The sequence below is a fragment of the Dendrobates tinctorius genome, unplaced genomic scaffold (assembly GCF_039654945.1).
Source record: "Dendrobates tinctorius isolate UK_male_01 unplaced genomic scaffold, ASM3965494v1 ptg000211l, whole genome shotgun sequence".
Classification (NCBI taxonomy): domain Eukaryota; kingdom Metazoa; phylum Chordata; class Amphibia; order Anura; family Dendrobatidae; genus Dendrobates; species Dendrobates tinctorius.
The window spans coordinates 27,931,844-27,955,525 of record NW_027361878.1 but is presented as its reverse complement, the minus strand read 5'-3'; the positions used below and the strand labels follow the sequence as shown (position 1 = coordinate 27,955,525).

Genomic DNA, 23,682 nt, shown 5'->3' with positions numbered 1-23,682 from the left:
AATTAATTACGCTAATGTTTTTTGAGTTTTATTTTTAGTTAGTTTCCAGTGCGGTAAAAATAGCAGAATATCTTTATTCTCCGTGTCAGGTCGGACACACCGAAACCAAATTTATGTAATTTTTTTTCTTTTTACTACTTTTAAAAAGTAAAATGTTTTTTTTTAAATAATTGGAGAGGATTTGGTCTCGCCGCATGCGCAGCCCCGTGGCGCTTTTATTTGTCTGACTACGGAGCTGTGGGATGCCTCATTTTTTGCGGGAAGAGTTGTAGTTCTTATTCGGACCATTTTGGAGTATATCCGATTTTTTAATCGCGTTTTATGCCTTTTTTTGTGACTCAAACAGTGAAAAAAATAGAAATTATGGCTTTTTTTATTTTTTATGGTGTTTACCGTGTGGAATAAATATTAAAATATTTAATTTTTGGGGGTTGGGATCCCAGCTGACAGTAGGACAGCTGGGATCCCGCGATTGCCGATGGGGCTAGCTGGGGCTGCCATTCCCCGCCCGACGTGAAAACTCTATGGCGGATGAATAAGGCCCGGCTAGCCCCGTTGGCAAAAGTCAATGGGCGGTCGTCAAGGGGTTAAAAAAGCCTGTACATAGACTAAACAAAAACTCCTCATGTGGTCTCATTTTTAATCAATTTAATTATCAAAAAAATAAATCTTATTAGTACAAAAACACAAGTAAAAGTAATACCTTACAGAAATAGATATTTAAACAGTGAAAACCTGAAAGTTTAGGACTGTAAATCCCTGTAATATAAATATAACATGTACATTTTAACATCTAGACGAAGTTCCTGAGTTATCGGTGTTTGAATTATACAAAAAACAAAGAAAATTACTAATGTGACTAGATATAATTTTATTCAAATGTTTAATCTCATAGAATACCAATAATAATTTACAATAAATATTCACGAAAGATGTAGGCTGTATCTAAAGAAGAGAAGGACTGAAAATTCCCATGAGTGCAAAGTAACTCAAACAAAAGAAAGAACACTATCACCCCAACACCGGGGCGTTACTGTTCTTCTTCTTCTTTCCTTTGTTTGAGTTATTTGGCACTCATGGGAATTTTCAGTCCTTCTATTCTTTAGATACAGCCTACATCTTTCGTGAATATGTATTGTAAATTATTATTGGTATCCTATGATTAAACATATTTGAATAAATTTATCTCCATTTCCCTTATAGTTTTTCTTCACTCATACAAAAACCCTACTTAGGAATGGAGAAACAGTCTTTGGATAGAAAGAAGTGTGTGGCGGTCGGGACGCTCCTCCGAGGCCGGCTTAGCTCCTAGTAGAGGCTGTAGCTGTGCTCAGCCTGTGAGGAGCTTGGCAAGCGCTGCTGTGTCACTGCCTCCTAAGCGTCCGGACCCAGACTGCAGATGTCGGATCAGCTCAGACAGCAGCAGCCCTCCTGTAGGTGATGAGCTCCATGCAGCCACTCGCTCCTGCTGCCATGTAAGCCATATTGCTGTGCAGCAGGTGGTGAGGAGTGGGACTCGGGACACACAGGAGAGCAAAACGAAGGCAACATTACTGACTTTGGGGGCATTATTGCTTAACATGGGGGTATGTGAGGGTTATTACTTGTATTACATGTATTGTCTGTTAGAAATCCATGCAAATTTACATTTTTTTTGTTTCTTCTTGGTTGGTACAGTGTGGCAGTGAAAGCCACTGAGATTTGCATACTAACCTGTACTGTATTTATATGCAGAGTCTAAAGACTCTTGTAAGTGCCTTCAAATTTCCCCTTACAATTTCCACAGCTGTCCACTAGATTTCCTTTTCTTCCATGATCTGCATGATATCACGGACATGGCTAGCACTGTGGCCAAACTCCTGATTGGCTGGCTGCTAGCTCTAACAGCAACCAGCCAATTAGGACCACGGTCACATTGCTCTCCCCTTTTCTCCCTTTTGTCAGTCAGGCTGATTAAGCCAGTCGGCTGAAGAAATAAAAATCCGGAGGATGGTTGGCGGTGTAACTTGGGGGCACTTTCAGAATCTGTAGACCCTGCATCTATATAGAAGTAAATATATATGCCCCCTCCCTGCCCACTTATGAAATAGAAAAGTTTAGTTACTCTTTGAGAATTAAAAGATAGTCCTCTTTTTTTTTTTTTTTTTTTTTTACTTATTGCTTTTGACATATAACTAATTTTGAAATCTAGTTTGGTTTCAGTTACAGTATATGAAAATGGTCTGTAAATGCACTTAGCGTAGGCTGAGTTCACAAGGACAACGTATAGTTATATTCAGCTTCTCTGTCCAAAGGAGAGGCTGGACAGAACCAAATATAATAGTTTGCTTCCCTGTTTGCTGGAACGGGGACAGTAACTTACTGAACTGCTAGTGCTCAAAATATTAGCACTTTTTTTTCTTCCTACATGCAGGCCTTTTTTTTACCCCCCTATTTTAAAGCAGCCTTAACATTTCTAGTACGAGCAGTTCAGAAGGCTTGTATCCTTATTCAAGTTATCGGGGAAGCAAAAGTCTTTGTTTTGTTGTATTCAGCCTCTTATTTTTGACAGAGGAGCTGAATGAAACCCCCCTGACCCCCAGCCTTAGCTTTACAAGAAGTGTTTTAAAGAATAGCTAAACTTTCAAACCAGTTTAAATCAATTGGCTTCCCCACCCTCATTCTAACTTACCTTAGTCCTGCCAGTTTTGTGTTCCTACACTGTGGTATCAGCCATGGTTCTTGCCATTCACACCTGCTCTGTCTCCCCGACATCCACCCAATATTTTCTCTGGCAAGTGTCTACATGTGTAGTCACCCAAGATGGCATCAGCCCCAATCGGAGGCTTCCTTTTCCTGTGAAATCTGATTCGCAATAAGGAAAGGAAGGCTCTGATCAGTTCTGGTGCAATCTTGGGTGACTCCATATGTAGTCACCAGCAAGAGGAAATATCTGGTGGACATTGGGGAGACAGAGTGCGATGCAGCGGTCAGGAGCGCTGTACTGCTGCAGGACTAAGTAATGTCATAACAACAAGGCCCGAGGAGACAATAGAGGTAAACTTGCTTAAAAGTTTAGCTACTCTTTAAAGAGCGATTGTCTTTACTCATTTGTTATACCTGTAAACAGGAAAAGCTACATTTTAACATATATTACAACTTCTGCATTTCCACATAGTTTATGTGGGTCTACCGTTTTTACAGAGTAGCTCATGTCGTCGTAAACTTCCCAACAACTGTCCTTTCTTCTACGATATGAAATGTAGTGGTTTCCTTGAACATGCATTATAATGGCTCCTAATGTATAACGTATATCTGGTATGATCACTTGAGTGGGGAATTCAGAGATTCGTTGCTTTCTCGGTAAACCAACACGTGGCTCTATTATAAGATGTGGTCCTGGTTTGTAGATAATCGTAGTACGTTGGCTGCAGTTGGGTGTACATGGTTTATTAATGACCTTAGATGAAATTTGCATAGCACGCTCAAAACCATGTTTTACATCATTAGTGTTGATTGGCCAAAAGATATTGCATCGTTCTTTGTTGTTTTTACATGTGACATTTTGACATGTAGATATTTCTGTTGAACTGGGGATGTCTTTTAAAAACAATTCTACTGTATGGCCAATGTAATCTTCTGCATCCAAACTCGTAATTCCACCTAGAAGTGTGTGGCTTGTGTAATTTTCCTGTATCAACTGAGCTCTCTTTCTGTACATGTTTTGATTTGCCCCAAATTCCACAAAATACTTAACAACACCCAAAAATGGGTTTTCTGAGTTAGTTATGAAGTTTCTGTATGAGTCATAATCAACAAACATGGTTGACAAACTATGAAGCAAAGAGTCAAATGGGCAAGTATTATTGACCTTATACACGTTATTATTTATATTAATGGTGTTCAAGAGATTCCCATTGCGCAGGATACCTAAAAGTTTTCGTGAACAAGGATCATCAATTATTTGACATATATTTGGATACGGCGTTAAATATGTTGGTCTCTTCTTGAAAGGTATGTTCAGTGGGGAAAGTAAATCCTTGGACTTCAACGATTTGTTATCACCTTCATTTTGTGCTATGGGAGTATGTACAATTTTCAATTGAGAGTTGGTTTTACCCCGCCAACATTCTTCTTCCCTAAGCTCTACCACACTCTGTTCCGTGTTCCTACTTTCTAAAACACTTGTTTCTTTCATAAATTGTTGAAGAGGCAGGAGAGTGTCTGTCAGTTTCTTTATGTGTTCACTAACAACTTCTTTTTCATTACTTTTTTCCTGCTGCCCATGTTTGTCTATGGCAGATTCATCGATGACCTCTTCCTTTTGCAATGTTACTAAACTGTTACTTTCTGTGACATGTACAGCAGCTGCCATTTTTGAGCGCCCACACAGAGCACTTAAATGCAATGCAACAAATTTGTCAACTCGCATTGGAGTTTGAATATGCTGAAGAATGGAGTTCTTCAAAAGGCCAAAATCTCCCTCAACTGATGCAGAAGAGGCTGTTTTATTTGGTGATTTAAAAACTGGTTGCATCACAGATGTCCAAATAGGAAAATACTTCAGAAGGTGAACTAGTTTATGAGAAAAATCTGGACAGAAGTAAGGGTTTGGCTGTTCCCCTTGTTCTAGACTTGCAGTTTCTGCTTCTTGCACAATGTCATTTAGCCATCCTGACAGTGGCTCACTATAGTTCTTTTCATTTTCATCACTGAGTATTTCAGTCTCCTGACAATTCTCCAGATACTCATCAATAATTCTCAAATTCCCAGTCTCAATGCAATGGCAAAGGTATGCCTTTGATGTTTTATATTTTGATGTTTCACGATCACTGATGTTACCTGTTGTCTCAGATACACAAAGAATAAAGGTACTGAGAACAAGCTGTTTAAGAATGTCAAATGATTCACACTTGACCAGAAGTCCAACACATCGTATATAGAACTTCCTCACAAGTTTTGCATTTTTTGGAAAGCACTTCCACCGACATACAGTTTTAATCAGGTGGGCAACATCTCCTCGTATATAGCATTTCGGTTTTTCACTTTTATTGCCAAGTAGGAGGAACAAGCAAGTCCTCAAGTATGTGTTAAGGCTACAGTCATTTAGAGCTCGTGACAATGCACCAAGTAATGCATGAGAAAAGTCACAGACACATTCTTTAGGCAATTTCTGCACATCCTTTATCCATTTTTCCAGCCAAAAAGTTATAGTTGGAGTATCTTGAATTTCACTCAACATTTGAGATACACTCATTTGTGTATTCTCAAAGTTAATAACAATCTCATATAAAAAAATATGAGCAGACAATTTATTTTCTCTTTTTATTTTTAATACCAAACTCCCTGTGGCATCTACTTGAATGCGAGGGAAGCAATGCTTTGAACAATACTTCTTAAAAATATATATTTGTTCCTTTGACCAACAATGAACAAAAAAACCATCATATGAGATAGTATGAATATCTCCTGCATACTTATGAGTACTTTTCATCTGAGACAGTGATAAAACTGGATCTTTCAACTTTGGTGTACCAAACATCCTATCCATAGCTTCTTGCCTAGCATCTTGACAAATTCTTAGTGATGGTATGGTTGGTGGTTCCTTTTCTCCAAATGCTATTTCGGAATCAATTGTTTCTCGTCTCCAATTGGAGGGTAAAGTTTTTAACATTTCTTCTCCAAGTTTCCTTCTCTTCTCACCTGTCAACTGATTTTTTTTGGAGTGTGGTATGGGTCTTGTGTCAGGGGCTCGAACATGAAGAATTAAAGGGTTTCCCAGATTAGGTTCCTCTTCTGCAGAAATATACACTGCTGCTTTGCACTCTGTGCAATGCCCATTTGCAGTTAAGAACTTTCTTGCTTTGTCTTCACCCATACGAACTTTGTTCCTCCTAAAGGAGAAGGCACATGGGAGTCCATGCTGTTTATAAAGAACCTCTGTTATAATAGAAGTCCATGCGTGTTTTTTGAGCACCCTGCGCCTCTTTTTGCTGTCACCCTCATTATAGAACACTGTTTTGGGCTTGATCTCTAAGTATTGGTCATAAGGGATTAATACATGCCATAGAAGTGTTGGTTCTCGTCCCTGTGTGCGCACAAAGCCACCCTCTGAAGAGTGTTCCTCTGAAGAGTTTTCATCAGATGTGCTTGTGTCAGGCCACAACTCCTTAATTTCTGTATCTTTTGATTGAGGCAAGATGTTATGTTCCATACGTAAGAACGTCTGCAGATCATACCTATTTTGAAATACATAGTCATGTATCTGTTTGGGTTTAAATATAGCCTGGGAAGTTTCTGATTCTTCCATCAAGGAGCTATATTTCTGCAAGGAGGGGTGAGAACATACTTCCCTCCAGATAGGATCAGAGGCTGACTTTAACTCTCCATTAGCATTGAAAATGCCAGGATAAGATTTTAATGTGTTTTTTAATGTCTGACTATCAATAGAGGGTTTTCGTGGCATCTAAAAACAAAAATAGGAAAACAATTAAATGGATAAGCTAGTATGTTTTTTTCTTGTCACTAATAAGATATTAAAAGGTATATGTCTAGTTAGTGTTATGCCACCCTCACATCAGCCATAGACTCAGTCGCTCCTCTCATGCATGTTAAAGTGCGACAAACCAATAGGCAACCCTGGCACAACAACCTCACCAAAAAACTTCGACAAGCATCCAGGGTCGCAGAGTGGCGTTGGAAGAAAACACGCCTGCCAGACGACTTCACTGCTTTCAAACAAGCTACACTTGCCTTTAAATCAGCCATCACCTCTGCTAAACAGACCTATTTAACAAGCCTTGTATCTTCACTATCCCACAACCCAAAACAACTGTTCAGCACATTCGACTCTCTCCTCCGCACACCACTGCCACCTCCAACTCCCCATATCTCTGCTGAGGACTTTGCCACCTACTTCAAAAACAAGATTGACCAAATAAGGCAAACCTTCACAGTTCCACCACCCCAACCGCTCCACATACCAGACCTCTGCCCCTCCCTAATAACCTCCCTCTCCAACATCACTGAAGGAGAGCTTACTCATCTCCTTTCCAAATCACGCCTCACCACCTGTGCACTTGACCCCATCCCTTCCCATCTGCTCCCCAACCTCACTAACATGATCATTCCAGCCCTAACCCATCTCTTCAACCTATCCCTAACTTCTGGTACCTTCCCCTCTGCCTTCAAACATGCCACCGTAACACCCATCCTCAAAAAATCAAACCTTGACCCAACTGCTATGCACAGCTATCGCCCCATATCACTGCTCCCATTTGCTTCCAAACTCCTTGAATAGCATGTCCATGCTCAACTTTCCTCCCACCTCTCATCTAACTCCCACCTTGACATCATGCAATCTGGCTTCCACCCCCCACCACTCCACTGAAACTGCCCTGACCAAAATTACTAATGACTTACTAACAGCCAAAGCTAACGGACAATTCTCCATCCTCCTCCTTCTTGACCTGTCCTCTGCCTTTGACACAGTTGACCACTGCCTCCTGCTATAGATTCTTTCTTCCTTTGGCATCAAAGACCTCGCCCTATCCTGGATTTTCTCATACCTTTCTGACCGCACATTCAACGTCTCCCACTCCCACAATACCTACTCATCCCGCCCCCTCTCTGTTGGAGTCCCCCAAGGCTCTGTCCTGGGGCCCCTACTTTTTTCTATCTATACTCTTGGCCTAGGATAACTCATAAAGTCCCATGGCTTCCAGTACCACCTGTATGCAGATGACATTCAGATCTACCTCTCTGACCCAGATGTCACCTTTCTGCTGTCCAGAATCCCAGAGTGTCTATCAGCCATATCCTCATTTTTCACCTCTCGCTTCCTAAAACTCAACGTAGACAAAACTGAACTCATTATCTTTCCTCCACCTCATGTATCTTCCCTACCCGATCTATCTATTATGGTAACAGCATCACGCTCTCTCCCACATCTGAAATCTGCTGCCTTTGAGTAACTCTCGACTCTGCCCTGTCCTTCAAACCGCACGTCCAATCTCTTGCCACCTCCTGTCGCCTGCAACTCAAAAATATTTCCAGAATCCACCACCCTCGGATCCTTCAAACAGAACCTGAAAACCCATCTTTTCAGGAAAGCTTACAGCCTGCAATAACCATTCTGCCGCCTCACCACCGCTGCCGCCTCACCACCACCAGAGCTGCTGCACCCCTGACCTTCTGTCTCTTCCCCACTATCCCGTAGAATGTAAGTCCGCAAGGACAGGGTCCTCTCCCCTCTGTACCAGTCTGTCATTGTAAATCTGTTTACTGTTAACGATATCTATAACTTTGTATGTAACCCCCCTTCTCATGTACAGCACCATGGAATTAATGGCGCTATAGAAATAAATAATAATAGTTTCAAATAAACATTACTGCATGTAACATGGAAAGTGATCCTACTTAATTGCCAATACACCATGGACATCTCAGTGTTTTGGTTGGAATTTCATTGTAAAGTTGAACTGTCATCAAAAAATAGATTTTGTTTAAAGGGTACCGGCACCTTTTTTTTATTTATTTTTTTAATTCTGTCATGCTGTGGCTGCGGGCCACAGCATGACAGTAAGGTATGTGCGGCAGTGCGGCGGGACATGTCCACCAATGCCGCTGCACCGGCCGGGGGCCCCCTACCCCTGCCGAATCTGGTGAGTGGAAACCTTCAATGATCTGGTGATGAACCAGGTCTTTAGGCATAACGCCACTGCCGCTGAAGCCCACCCACAGCCATTGAATGGGCCAAGAGCCAACGTCACGTGACGCAGCAGTCTGCTGCATCATGTGATGTTGCAGGGGGCGTGGCCTTCATTCCAGGAAGTGACCGCATCGCAGCCACTCCTGGCCTGCCCCCGGCGCAAGGACCTTGACTCATTTAGCATTTTGCCAGATCAGTCAAGCGATTCCTGGCTCTGGTGGCGGTAGGAGGGGGGACGTTGCATTTGCAGCAGCACTGCGGGCTGCAGGAGGCCTCGGGCACAGCTGCAGCTGCACACCGTTTTCTGTCATGCTGTGGGCATCAGCCACAGCATGACAGCATGACAGAATGCAGAGTAAAGGTTCAGGTACTCTTTAAGGCTTTGTCCATGCTCACAATTTTTCCCCATCAATGACTGCCATCATGGCAGGAAAGAAAAAAAGGTGAGGTGACGGTCCCATTCACTTTGAATCGGACTATCATTACAATTTTTTGTTTCCCCACTACTTCACCGTCCCGTCATGTCATCGTAAGACTGGGTGGGAAAGTAGTGGGGAGAAAATGCTGCTAGCAGCCTTATTCTTGTCGTCATTCACTGATGGTCAGAGCACGGCCTGTCGTCTGCCCCTCAGAGAATTAATAATTTTCAATGCAGTTTCATTTCTCTGGCCCCTTCTCCTCTGGTTCATGAGCTGGAGGTGGTTGGATCGCTGACATCTGGCACACTCTCGTGTACTTGCAATCTGCACATGAGCCTGCATGGAAGAGAACAGTGCCACAGCAGGGGAGTTCCTCAAGTATACTGGATGATGTCCGCCATCTAAACACAGAAGCTGGAGGAGGAGACAGATAAGATAATTAGCTGCCTCAGACGGCATGCCTCTGCACACCCATCAGTCTGGGAATGCCTCTTTAGTGGTCTGTGAGTGCCTCTTTAATGGGCATCATGCTTTTCTTTTGGATTTATATATGTTGGTGTGCTTAAAGGGAATCTTCCACCTAATGCTACCCTATGCAGCTGTCAGCAGGCCTGTATTGTCCTGCAGACACACAGAATAATGACACCAGTGGCGCTCCACTCCGAGGTGCCGTCTGGGTGCTGCAGCGCCCAGAACTAGGCGCATGCCAGCTATCTAATAGCACGACTAGGCTGGTCATGTGGTCACTAGCCCAGCTCTGCTGCCAGTTCTCAGCATTTCAGTGAAGCATTCAACACTCGTGTGAATGACTAATATCCTATATATGAATAAATTGGCCAACACAAATAACGTAATGGGGAGGCTTGAAGTAAAGGACTGGTGGCAGCTACTTGGCACATTTTCCTATTGTGCACTTATGTGCTTAAAGTGGGATTTAATTTCCTAACACACAGCTCTGTACATCCATTCTCCTGCCGCCATCCATATCTGCACACACTGACCAGCAGATCCATACACACACTCATGCACAGATTACACACAGCAGATCAGACCTTCCTGCATAGAAATATGCCATACGTAGGAAATCAATACCGACCTTCACATTTAGTGATCACACTTGTACGAGGATGTGTTTCTCTGCCTGCTCTTATGACTGAAGTGAAGCTGAACATCCAAAGGGTCACACACAGGGTCAAACAGAGGGTGGGATCAAAATCACTCAAAAGTTGATACATTGTGTTGATAAAACTACATGCAAATGTAAAAGGAGCTAAGTGGGTTTTCAAGCCATTGCCCCACCTGGTTTTTCCACATGTGGTTTTCAGTGGCATCATGCAGTGCTTAGGGAGCTGGTGAGCATGTGATCGGCTCCATCATGCTGCGTTCCTCTGTTCCGCCGCTATGCCACCTGTTGCATTTCCTGCCCTGTATTTAGCTTTCAGGTAACTTTTGATAAGTCATAGACGCATATCAATGTTTATCTGCTGACGTAGGCTAAGTTCACACTGCTTAAATATGACACCTGTTTTCTCTGAGCCGGAATTAAACTCTGAATGTGGTACTGCAGGGGTTCCTTGGTGTCTCCTGCTGGCGGGGTGACGTCGCCCCTCCAGTTTCCTATGCTGGGGAAACGCCAGGGAACCACAGACAAGCCCTGCAGTACAAGACCCACAGGTAGCCGACAGCAAGGGAGGCCATGAGTACCGGTGCCACTGCAGCGAAGCGGGAGGACGATGTGCAGGGGAGCACTGCTCACCGGCATCCCTCTGTTGTGGCACTGTAAGGATTCCCTGAGCTTTCCCGCTGGCAGGGTGACGTCACCCCACCAGCGTTCTGCAGCCTGGGGAAATCCCGGGGAACCCCTTCAGCACCATACATCACATGCTCACATTGGATTACAGATCAGCTACTACCAGGGGTTAAGTTCTGGGAAAAAACTGTGGGAACGCACCAAGATTTCCTACTTGCCCCCACTCTGATGAGAGTTACACAAACGTAGTAATGAAACAATACTGCCATACTGTGACTGAATAAAACACCATGCAAAGACCAATATTACTCCTATACAGTGACCATAGATAGGCAGAAACTAGCTACACAGGCGCTCTGCAGACCGCACTAGTGATTATGTTACCTTTAGGCCTCTGTCACATGATCATATGCGTATTGCGCGCGTTAAAAATGCAGCGTTGTCACTGCGCATTTCCCATCATATTTCACGCAGCCCAGTGATTTGTATTAATGGGCTAATCGTGTAATATGCTACAAAATAGAACATCCTGTAATTGTTATTTTTTTTTTACACGCATTTGCGTATGCATGAAAATAACGCATATGAGAATAAACGCATCGGTTTCAATGGGTACATTTCATCGTGAAATACACATGCGTGAAAAACAGCTTATTACACGACAAAACTAAGATCATGTGAAAGAGGCCTTATATCCAGTGGTCACATGCGACGTTTGCTGTTACTGGGGTCATTTGCTTTTCCTATTTCTAGTCTAGACCGCCACAATGAATTTTCCAAGATGCTACTTGTCTCTGTAGGATTTTGCATTCAGACAGCTACGGGTTAGCCCTCCCCAGAAAATGATCGGAAATATCTCGGGAACGAAAGGAGATCTAACGTTAATTTTTGCTGATCAAACCGGATCTAACGAATATCTATCAGAATCCATCCAAAAAACGGCAAATTTCAAATTAGGGGGGCTAACCCGTACCTAACCCCCCCACCTGACACCCCCAATATTTCGGGAACGAAAGGAGATCTAACGTTAATTTTTGCTGATCAAACCGGATCTAACGAATATCTATCAGAATCCATCCAAAAAACGGTAAATTTCAAATTAGGGGGGGCTAACCCGTACCTAACCCCCCACCTGACACCCCCAATATCTCGGGAACGAAAGGAGATCTAACGTTAATTTTTGCTGATCAAACCGGATCTAACGAATATCTATCAGAATCCATCCAAAAAACGGCAAATTTCAAATTAGGGGGGCTAACCCGTACCTAACCCCCCACCTGACACCCCCAATATCTCGGGAACGAAAGGAGATCTAACGTTAATTTTTGCTGATCAAACCGGATCTAACGAATATCTATCAGAATCCATCCAAAAAACGGCAAATTTCAAATTAGGGGGGGCTAACCCGTACCTAACCCCCCACCTGACACCCCCAATATCTCGGGAACGAAAGGAGATCTAACGTTAATTTTTGCTGATCAAACCGGATCTAACGAATATCTATCAGAATCCATCCAAAAAACGGCAAATTTCAAATTAGGGGGGCTAACCCGTACCTAACCCCCCACCTGACACCCCCAATATCTCGGGAACGAAAGGAGATCTAACGTTAATTTTTGCTGATCAAACCGGATCTAACGAATATCTATCAGAATCCATCCAAAAAATGGCAAATTTCAAATTAGGGGGGGCTAACCCCCCACCTGACACCCCCAATATCTCGGAAACGAAAGGAGATCTAACGCTAATTTTTGCTGATCAAACCGGATCTAACGAATATCTATCAGAATCCATCCAAAAAACGGCAAATTTCATAGTTGGGGGGGCTAGCTACGGGTTAGCCCCCCCTGGAAAAGATCGTAAATATCTCATTTTGTAGGGGTGATCTAACGTTAGTTTTGGTTGATCAAACCGGATCTAACAAAGATCTAACGAATGTAGTCATTTTTTACCCAAATTCTCACTAAGGGGGGGCTAACCCGGGGGTGGTCCGATAGAGAGCTTCACGACCGAGCGGCAGAGGATGACGGCAGTAACCCATTACACATAGCCTTAGACGTCACGCCCCTTCATCATCACGTGCCCTCTTCATCTTCTAACCCTCTCCCTCCTCTCTACCTTGCCTCTGTTTCTCTATGTCCCATCCTCCTGGAAGCGTCACTCCTCACCCCTCGTCTTTGTTCGGCTTGTAGTGATTCTGAGAAGACGGATGAACCCACTGGAAGTGATGATGAAAACCAAGGAGAGGAGGAAGTGGCAAAGGAAGAGGAGAGCAAGAAGGTGAGAAAGGGGGATGACTGATATTTTTATGGGATAATGTACAAGGGAGGGGAATAATAGACAGAATGCTAATGTGCGTCTGATATTCGGGCACAGTGATTCTAAGGAGGATTGTGCAAGTGGCGTTCATTTTCCTGTCTTACGCCGGCCAAGATGGCCAACATTTAGATGCCTGGCGGGTACCATACGCATCTCAGATTGGCGCGATACCTGCCGTGCCGGGCATCAGACAGTTGCCTTGCAGTGATAGACGTGTTGCAGGACCCCTTTTGGGCAGTGATCTGGTTAGTCCATGTAATAACACTTCCTATATTTTTTATTTTTGGCCAGGAAGAGGAGGATGAGCCAGGAACATGGGAAGAAACCTTTAAAACTCACACGGACAGTAAACCAAATGGTAAGGACTGTGGTGACTGCAAATGGAGATCCCAGCTCAATAATGGAGGGCAAATCCATGAAGTTTCCTCTCGACATTACAGTTCACATGTGCCCATAAAATGTCCTCAGACGAGTCAAGAACCAGTTTCTAAGCCATCCCCAAAATCGGAGGTTCTGGCGAGCTTAGTAGGAGATGTCCTGGTTGCTCTAAGAAATCACAAACCATCCTCTGTATAATAATATATTGAGCTGGTGCGGTCTGATCACATTAAGAGACGGGGAGGTTGGCGTATAAGCCGACCACAGTGGTAAATGGAGAATGCTGCTCCTGGGTGCAGCTATCTCTCCTGTCACTGCGGCCGAGGCACCAATTATAGGAGGTGGGTGCTTAGCTCCGTGTTGGGCATCTTTTCGTTAACGGCATACCCTGTGAATACGCCGATGCTGTCTGCCATGAGACAGCTTCCCGCCACAAGAGTTATCAGGTCCCCTGATTGTTTCCATCCACCACTGTAGTGACTATACTTTCTTATGTTGCAGACAAACTTTGCTTCTTTCATTCTGCACAACGCCATATGAGATGTGGCAGGACTAGGTTGGAGGGTTATCTCTTACCCCAAACTAGTCTGGCATGACACATGATAGGACTGCTGGACATCTCAGCATGTGGGCATTGTGCAGGCATTCCTACCTTCAGGGTTCCCTTGAAGGCCAAGACTCCAAGGCATGTCCCATTAAAGATTTAAAAAAAAAAAAAAAAATCAAGACCTCTGTGTATGTTACTTTTTTTTTTTCTCCCACCATATTTTTCTTTTAAAATGCTAGGGACCTGGAAAACCCCAATAAATAATGCACCTCTTGGAGTGAATTTCGTATGTCTCGTTCGACTTATTGGGGTACACAGAACCAAAGGATAGTCTGGTGCCACCTGGAGGCTGACGATATTTTTTCATGTAGATAAACTCTCCTCCCCAGCAGACTATACCTCACCTGCTGGAGTCAGGCTTCCTCAGTTTTTGTAGTGTCCCTTTTAGGCACGGTCTGTCTTAGGTTAGGCAGGCGCTAACCATTTTGCTTGGGTGTTTCAGATGGATGTCTCAGGGTAGAAAAGTGTAATTGTGCACTGTTTCACCCATGTAGCGACAGAGCGTACAGGCTGTAATTGTTCAGTACGTGTCTACTTGCATCGGTGGGGCCAGACCAACGTACCGTGAGACAGTATGGTAGTCAGGTACTGGGATGGAGGTCCGTAAGCCAACTACCTCTTGCCTACCACCCCAAATAGTGCGGAACTGAAATTAAAGGGATACGGATCTTCTGGACAGGTAAATATAACCCTCTCGTTCCCCCTGTTCCCCACTCTCTATTCCTGTCCTTGGGGTGGTGCTTACTAGAGGCTTTACGGCTTAGGAGGAATGAAGGGACGGTCCTGTTGCAGAGGCCAGGTGCTGCTGCTGGCTGTCCTACTTGCTTTTCTCAGCGCTCCTTGTCTGGTCAGGGTTAAAAAGGTCAGTGGTCTGAAGTGGGACCTTGCTTTTGCTGCGCGACTGCCTGTGTATTCCTTCAGGCGTCGTTCTCTATGGATCCACACCAACAGGGTCTGGCCTGCTACCGGCAGAGAGAGAAGAGCAGCTATGCGGCAAGGCCCCACTCCAGCCCAGCAACCTGTTTAACCCCGACCAGATAAAACCAAGGGGCGCTCCGATGGGCAAGTAAAACAGCCAGCAGCAGCACTTGGCCCCTGCAACAGGACTGTCTCCTTTTCTCCTGATCCATACAGCCTCTAGCAACTACCACCCCAAGCAAAGAAATAGAAGCGTATAAGAGTGCGGAACCAGGGAGGAGAAGGTAAGAAAAGGCTCACAACAGCGTTACGCCTGTCCTGAAGATTTGGATCCTTAATCTTCTCCATCCAAACAGGTGATATGTGGGGCAGCAGACAAGAGCTAGTTAGCATATGGACTTCCATCCCAGTACCTTACTACCGACTGTCTCAAGGTACATTAGTCTGACCACACGACGTCAGAGAATACGGACTGAACAATTGCAGCCTGTACTCTCCGTCGTTAAGTGGGTGAAACCATCTATGATCGCTGTTACCCAGAGACATCCATCTGAAACACACAAGCAAAATGATTAGCGCCTAAAGGTACTGTCACACTTAGCGATGCACCAGCGATATGACGCGGTCAGGATCGCTGGTGCATCGCTAAGTGGTCGCTAATGAGCTGCCACACAGGCAGATCTCGCCAGCGACAAAGCAGCGGTCGGGGGTCGTTACTTACCTGTTAGACGAGGCGATCCTGACGTCCTCCCGCCCGCGTCCATGCGTCGCTCGTCGGCGCCACAGGAAGCCCAGCACAAAGCTGACGATGAGAAATGGTGCAGGACGTTCTCGCGCGATCAGCGATAACCAGCGGGGAGCGGTCGGAGGTAAGTATCACACATAGCGATATCGCTGCTAAGTCACAAAAACCAGGGACGTTATAGTGATATTGCTAGCGATATCGCTTAGTGTAACAGGCCCTTAACCGAAGACAGGTCTGAGACAGACTTTGCCTTCAACTGAGACTGCAAAGATCGTGGAAGCCTGAGTCCAGCAGGTGAGGTATAGTCTGCTGGGGAGGAGCAAGTTTTATTTAAATGCAATGATAGTGTCAGCCTCTAGGTGGCAGCAGACTATCCCATGGTTCTGTGTACCCCAATGAGATTAACAAAATGGATTTTACGATTACTGGGTCCTGGAGCGGTGTTGTTATCTTCACATTACTTTCACAGATATGGATGTTTCATACAATTGTGAAGTACAGTATTCAGATGTACGGGACATCTTGTTCTCCGGGATCCATTTTTGTGCTTGCGACGCCATTTTGTTTACGAGTTAAATTTTGTAACTTAACTAGATGAAAGTTCACGGTTGTTATGAAACCAGACTGTTCCAGCTTGTACAAGATATGAGACCCTAAAAGAATGTGCTATTGTTCTGTTTTCTACGTCACGCAGCTAGGGACATATTCCGATTTTCTTGCAATACTATTGGCTTAAATGTATTACGATTCTATTGGTAGCTGTATTCTTTGCATAATTAAGCAGAATGCTATGTAATGTGAGATTCAATAAACGGGATTAGTGGTCTGCTTTGATCCTCCCATACAGAGACACATCTCCGTGTGGTCATTCTCAGTTGCTAGCAACATCCTGTGAATTAATTTGGAAATCACCTGGTCAGCCGTGAAGGGTTAATTTAGCCCTCCCTCAACACAACATTTGTGGTCCGAGTACTGCGACGTCTGTACCGGTCACAGCTCATCTGACCCAAACTCATCAGCCTCATGTGAAACTATTAAGTCAGAGTCAGGAGTCCAGCTGAGGGTCCGGACCTCATAGGCCGTGCTCGGACCGTCAGTGTTGGACACTTTGAAACCAGCCAAAATGTGACTCGGGTGTAACGTGTTCATTTGTTGCAGGTCCTTCTTCTGTGGGTCTTGATTTCTCTTTACCGGGATTTGAACATGTTTACGGGATTCCAGAACACGCGGACAACCTCCGACTACGGACAACAGAGTGAGGAGATCTTGTGCACTTCTTTCTGATTCTCATTACATTAATTCCGTCGTCACCTCGCTTACTGATGTCCCATAATTGTGGACCCTCAATATCTTCTGTTCTCAATATATCATGCCCATCCTCACCTTAAAAACCCCACACTGAGGTCATGGAAGCATACTATAGGGGCTGTCTCTTAAAATCATGGTGGTGGTCTTTCTCTCTGTTGCCCTCTTGCCCCTTTTCTCTGCGTCTGTGATCACATTAGAAATGACTGTTTTTGTCCTTGTAGGAGCACAGATCCTTATCGGCTCTATAACCTGGACGTCTTTCAGTATGAGCTGTACAACACCATGGCTTTGTATGGCGCCGTGCCCCTCTTGCTAGCTCACAATGTTCAGCGCACATTAGGTATATTTTGGCTCAATGCTGCTGAGACCTGGGTTGACATCAGCTCCAACACAGCTGGCAAGGTGAGGGCAACGTGGGTCTGAAAGCGATGAATGACACATCGGGGGGATGGCTGGTTGTTAATATGCTTGTATTCCCGGCAGACTCTTCTGGGGAAGATGTTGCAGTACATGCAAGGAGGTGATGAGACACCACAGACGGATGTGCGCTGGATGTCGGAGAGTGGGATCATCGATGTGTTCATTTTACTTGGGCCTTCACCGAGCGATATCTTTAAGCAGTATGCCAGTCTGACAGGTATCTAGCAATTCTTCTTTGTGATACATCGTGCTCCCCACGTTGATTGGCATATGTGCAGAGCGAGCTGTCAATGTGCCGGGTTGTGCAAACCTGTGCCGCTCAGTATACTAAGCGATGACTGTAGCTGCTCCGTGCATGACAAAGCCGGTGGCTCCTGGGAGGAAATAAGTTCCTTTTCTCCCTATAGCTGCACTTTCTATAAGGTGGACGGGCAACATTGTAATGCTAATTACCTGCAGATTAACCCTATGTCTGCAGGGATATGGCAATTTCCAAGGTGATAGGTCTGTTGTGTTTTTTTTTGTTTTATCAAAAGGAGTGCGGGGCTGATGCCAAAGAGCTTCCAATACACAAGAAAATAGAGATGACACAAAGTACTTGTGGTGTGCGGTCCAGGTATTCATGCACAGCTGCACGAACCGATCATCAGCTGGTATCTGTATATGTCCAGATATCATATGCCTCTGAATGCACGGAGGATGCTGGAATAGGTGATTGAATTCTGAGCAAGAATGTAGGACGGAAGTGCAGAACCAGTTAGATTCATAAGATGCTTGCCTAAAAATGTGTTTTCAGGTCACGACTAAAACTGTGGACACAGAGAAATAATCTGACTGTCTTGGGTAGTGCATTCCAGAGAAATGGTGCAGCACGAGAAACGTCTTGGAGATTAGAGTGAGAACAGATTTTGGAGATGTTAGTCTTGTATCATTAGAAAAGGAGAACACAAGGAGGGCTAAGATGTGGGATGGTGCAGCACTGAGGAGAGCTTTGTTTGGGAGATGGATAAGCTTATATTGTATGCTGTGGTGCATGGGCAACTAGTGCATTGACTGGCACAGCATGGAGGCTTCTGGGTATCATTTGAAAAGGGCTAAGTGCAAACATGCAGGAGGCAGTGATATTTATATAAAAGGTAACAAGACTGCTCACTGCTTTTGTCCCCTTAGAGCAGCAGCTTCTTGTCTTAATAGACCAACTTTTACTGCTCTTAGTAAAACTTACAAATCCCTGATCACAGCTGATGTTCTGCAGTTCTAGTAGCGTCCTGCTGACATTACACCAGTTAATCCATACTATATTTCAGCAGCACACCCCGGTACCAGGCAGCTGTATCATCTGCTGACCATGGGCAACTATCATTATTGTACACCCTGGTGATTACAGGAGGAGCAACGCAACCTCGAATATTCCTCATCTTACCAACCACTTTAGCATCCCAGATTGCATATGTTGATTTCAGGAACATCACCAGGAAACTGAAAAATGATCATCTTTGCTAAATGTTTCTTTCTCTCCACCCTTTTACAGGCACCCAGGCTCTGCCCCCATACTTCTCCTTGGGCTACCACCAGTGCCGATGGAATTACAACGACGAGGAGGATGTGCGTAATGTGGATGCCGGCTTTGACGAGCACGATATGCCTTACGATGTCATCTGGTTAGATATTGAGCATGCTGATGGAAAGAGATATTTCACCTGGGACCCTCACAAGTTCCCCACTCCCAAAAATATGCTGACTGGATTGAAAGCGAAGCGCAGGAAGGTAAGATGGTCAGCTTGCATCAAGACTGCATAAGGCTCCGCTGACGTCTGCATTGGCGGGACAGCCTTCATATTTATCCAAAGAGATGGCACAGTGTCGACACCTCCAGTAATGACTGACCCCCGCTAACACCATTATTTACTTGTCTGGTGCCGTTTGTATTTGTCATTTGATAGAAATTTTTGTTTTTCTGTTCCTGTAGCAGAGCAGAAGTTCAGAATTCTTTTAAAAGAGGGGGTTGTCCACTTTCGGAAACTCTCTGGGCCCCGGGATGCAGTTTTGCCTTTAAAAAAAGAAAAAACTTTAAAAAAAAAAAAAAACTATTTTACTAGCCCTCCGTGAGTTCACGGAGTCTCTTCCGCTGCTATTGGTTTCTTACTGTCTGCAGCGCTGACATCACGTCGACAGCACTGCAGACAATAATTGAGCTCAGCTGCTGCTTTGCTCAAGTTGACAGCAGGTCGGTGCTGCTGACTATAACTCACTCGGTGCATAGGCTTTCTTGGACCCGAGGAGGGTGAGTAAAGCGCACCTTTTTGTTTTGTTTTTTTGAAAGAAGAAAAAAAAATCTGCAACTTGGGACAGGTTTTTCAAAATGGAAAATCGCTTTATAAAGTAGTTTTGTGTTTTTCTTGTATCAAACTTTAGCCTAGTGACGGGTTTTCCGCGTTACAAAGGAAAAAACTCAAACTTTAAAAAAAAAAAAAAGCACCCTCTCTTCAGTCCTTTCTTCTATAGTAGAGGATCAGTTTTTTGACTTGGTGTAGCATTTGTTTTTATATTGCTCTTTTCCTGTATTGCAGATGGTGGCGATTGTTGATCCTCACATAAAAATAGACAGCGCTTATCGGATTCATAGCGAGATCCGGTCTCGAAATTTCTATATTAAATCCAAAGACGGGAGTGACTACGAGGGATGGTGCTGGCCAGGTAGGTCTGATCCATCGCAGACTGCGGTCACGTCTCGGGCTGCCGTGTTTTCTTACGCTCTTCCTTTGCAGGTTCTGCCGCCTATCCCGACTTCACCAATCCAGACATGCGAGCCTGGTGGTCCAGTATGTTCTCCTATGACCAGTATGAGGTGAAGTGCTGCCAATTGTTCTTCGGTCTTTATTTTGTGCCGTTGCTTATGTTCTTGTTTCCTCGTCAGGGATCTATGGATAACCTTTTTGTTTGGAACGATATGAACGAACCGTCTGTATTCAACGGCCCTGAAGTGACTATGCACAAAGATGCCGTACATTGGGGTGGCTGGGAGCACCGAGAGGTTCACAACCTTTATGGGCTGTATGTGGTGAGTACTGCATCGTATGTGTATATGGTGTATGGTATGTGGTCTAGATCCAACCTTCTGCTATTCCATACGTATAGCACAAAGCCACCGCCGAGGGCTTGATCCATCGTTCCGGTGGGAAGGAGAGACCGTTCGTCTTGACCCGAGCCTTCTTTGCAGGGTCACAGCGTTATGGTAAGAGTAACGGTAAAAACCGGGGCTGCTCTGGTACACTGGACATCTGATGGTTACAGGAGAACTTTCCTGTCGTTACCCAGGTGCGGTGTGGACAGGTGATAATGCTGCAGAGTGGGAGCACTTGAAGATCTCTCTCCCCATGTGCCTGAGTCTGGCTCTTGTTGGGATCTCATTCTGTGGAGGTTTGAGCCATTTAATTTTATTTATTTTATTTATTTTTAATTATGGTTTGCAGGGACAGTGCCACTAATTCTTGATTTTGGCCAGGGTCTGACTTCTGTGACCCTCTTTAACCCCTTCACGACCTTTGACGCCACGTAGGCGTCATGAAAAGTCGTGTCAGAACGACCCATGACGCCTATGTGGCGTCATGACTTTAAAGCCCCCCTGCGGGTCGGGTGACCTAGGTCACTGAAAGGTCACCCGACCCGCAGATACAGGGGACTTTGTTCTTCGCCACAGGGGGCGTGGCTTCGCCCCCACGTGGCTACGATCGCTCTGATTGGCTGTTTCACTTTTAACAGCCAATCAGAGCGATAGTAATATTTCATCAATGAAAATTGATGAAATATTACAATCCAGCCATGGCCGATGCTGCTGTAGCATCGGACATGGCTGGAGACACCGATTCCACCCCCCCACCGGCGATCGCCCCCCCCCGCAACTGAATGACAGCGGCGATCTGCCGCCGCTGTCATCATCTGCCCCCCTCCCATTCCCTCCGCTCCCCGCCAGCTTCCGATCCCCCCCTCACCCACTCTCACCTCCCCCGGCACCTTCTAAGTCCCCCTGTCGCTCCCGGTGTCCGGCGGGTCCGGTTCATGGGCGCCGCCATCTTAGAAAATGGCGGGCGCATGCGCAGTGCGCCCGCCCGAATCTGCCGGCTGCAGATTCCATTCTTTCATTTTGATCACTCTCACAGTGATCAAAATGAAAGAAAAAGTAAATAAACCCCCCGATTATCACCCCCATAGGTAGGCAGAACTAATAAAATAAAGAAAATATTTTTATTTTTATTTTTCCATTAGGGTTAGGGTTGAAAAGAGGGTTAGGGTTGAAAAGAGGGTTAGGGTTAGGGTTGAAAAGAGGGTTAGGGTTGGAAAGAGGGTTAGGGTTGGAAAGAGGGTTAGGGTTGGAAAGAGGGTTAGGGTTGGAAAGAGGGTTAGGGTTAGAGTTGGAAAGAGGGTTAGGGTTAGGATTGGAAAGAGGGTTAGGGTTGGAATTAGGGTTAGCGTTGGAATTAGGGTTAGGCTTGTGGTTAGGGATGTGTTGGGGTTAGGGCTGTGGTTAGGGGTGTGTTGCGGTTAGGGTTGGAGTTAGAATTGAGGGGTTTCCACTGTTTAGGCACATCAGGGGGTCGCCAAACGCGACATGGTGCAACCATTGATTCCAGCCAATTTTGCGTTCAAAAAGTCAAACGGTGCTCCCTCCCTTCCAAGCCCTGACGTGTGCCCAAACAGTGGTTTACCCCAACATATGAGGTATCAGCGTACTCAGGAAAAATTGCACAACAACTTTTGGGGACTAATTTCTCGTGTTACCCTTGGGAAAATAAAAAATTGGGGGCTAAAAAATTATTTTTGTGGAAAAAAAATGATTTTTTCATTTTCACGTCTCTGAATTATAAACTTCTGTGAAGCACTTGGGGGGTTCAAAGTGCTCACAACACATCTTACATACGTTCCTTGGAAGGTCTAGTTTCCAAAATGGGGTCACTTGTGGGGGGTTTCCACTGTTTAGGCACATCAGAGGCTCTGCAAACGTAACATGATGCCCGCAGACCATTCGATCAAGTCGGTATTTCAAAACGTCACTACTTCCCTTCCGAGCCCCGACGTGTGCCCAAACAATGGTCCCTCCCCACATATGGGGTATCAGCATACTCAGGACAAACTGGACAACAACTTTTGGGGTCCAATTTCTCCTGTTACCCTTGTGAAAATAAAAAAATTGCGGGCTAAAAATTCATTTTTTGAGGAAAAAAAATGATTTTTTATTTTCATGGCTCTGCGTTACAATCTTCTGTGAAGCACTTCGGGGTTCAAGGTGCTCACCACACATCTAGATAAGTTCCTTGGGGGGTCTAGTTTCCAAAATGGGGTCACTTGTGGGGGGTTTCCACAGTTTAGGTACATCAAGGGCTCTGCAAATGTAACATGATGCCCGCAGACCATTCCATCAAAGTCTGCATACCAAAACGTCACTACTTCCCTTCCGAGCCCTGACGTGTGCCCATACAGTGGTCATCCCCCACATATGGGATATCAGCGTACTCAGGACAAACTGGACAACAACTTTTGGGGTCCAATTTCTCCTGTTACCCTTGTGAAAAAAAAATTGCGTGCTAAAATTCATTTTTTTTGAGGGAAAAAAATGATTTTTTATTTTCACGGCTCTGCATTATAAACTTCTGTGAAGCACTTGGGGGTTCAAGGTGCTCACCACACATCTAGATAAGTTCCTTGGAGGGTCTAGTTTCCAAAATGGGGTCACTTGTGGGGGTTTCTACTGTTTAGGCACACAGGGGCTCAGCAAATGTAACATGACGCCCGAGACCATTCCATCAAAGTCAGCATTTCAAAATGTCACTACTTCCCTGCTGAGCCCCAACGTGTGCCCAAACAGTGTTTCCCCCCACATATGGGGTACCAGCATACTCAGGACAAACTGGACAACAACTTTTGGGGTCCAATTTATCCTGGTACCCTTGTGAAAATAAAAAATTGCCAACTAAAAAATTTTTTTTTAGGGAAAAAAAAGATTTTTTTATTTTCACTGCTCTGCATTATAAACTTCTGTGAATCACCTGGGGGTTCAAAGTGCTCACTATGCATCTAGATAAGTTCCTTAGGGGGTCTAGTTTCCAAAATGGGGTCATTTGTGGGGGAGCT

The 23,682-nt window shown here is 44.8% G+C and overlaps 1 protein-coding gene across 2 annotated transcripts in view; it reads left to right on the top strand.

The window, feature by feature from the left end:
• Positions 1-23,682, top strand: part of LOC141058410 (neutral alpha-glucosidase AB-like) — a 48,842-nt gene that overhangs the window by 5,613 nt on the left and 19,547 nt on the right. For both annotated transcript variants that reach the window (XM_073554660.1, XM_073554659.1), the window contains 11 exons: positions 13,051-13,138; positions 13,469-13,535; positions 16,984-17,080; positions 17,355-17,535; positions 17,617-17,770; positions 19,085-19,320; positions 20,124-20,250; positions 20,322-20,401; positions 20,471-20,614; positions 20,692-20,788; positions 20,872-20,973. In XM_073554660.1, coding sequence (XP_073410761.1) covers positions 13,051-13,138; positions 13,469-13,535; positions 16,984-17,080; positions 17,355-17,535; positions 17,617-17,770; positions 19,085-19,320; positions 20,124-20,250; positions 20,322-20,401; positions 20,471-20,614; positions 20,692-20,788; positions 20,872-20,973 — 1,373 coding nt within the window. The remainder of the gene's footprint in view (positions 1-13,050; positions 13,139-13,468; positions 13,536-16,983; positions 17,081-17,354; positions 17,536-17,616; positions 17,771-19,084; positions 19,321-20,123; positions 20,251-20,321; positions 20,402-20,470; positions 20,615-20,691; positions 20,789-20,871; positions 20,974-23,682) is intronic.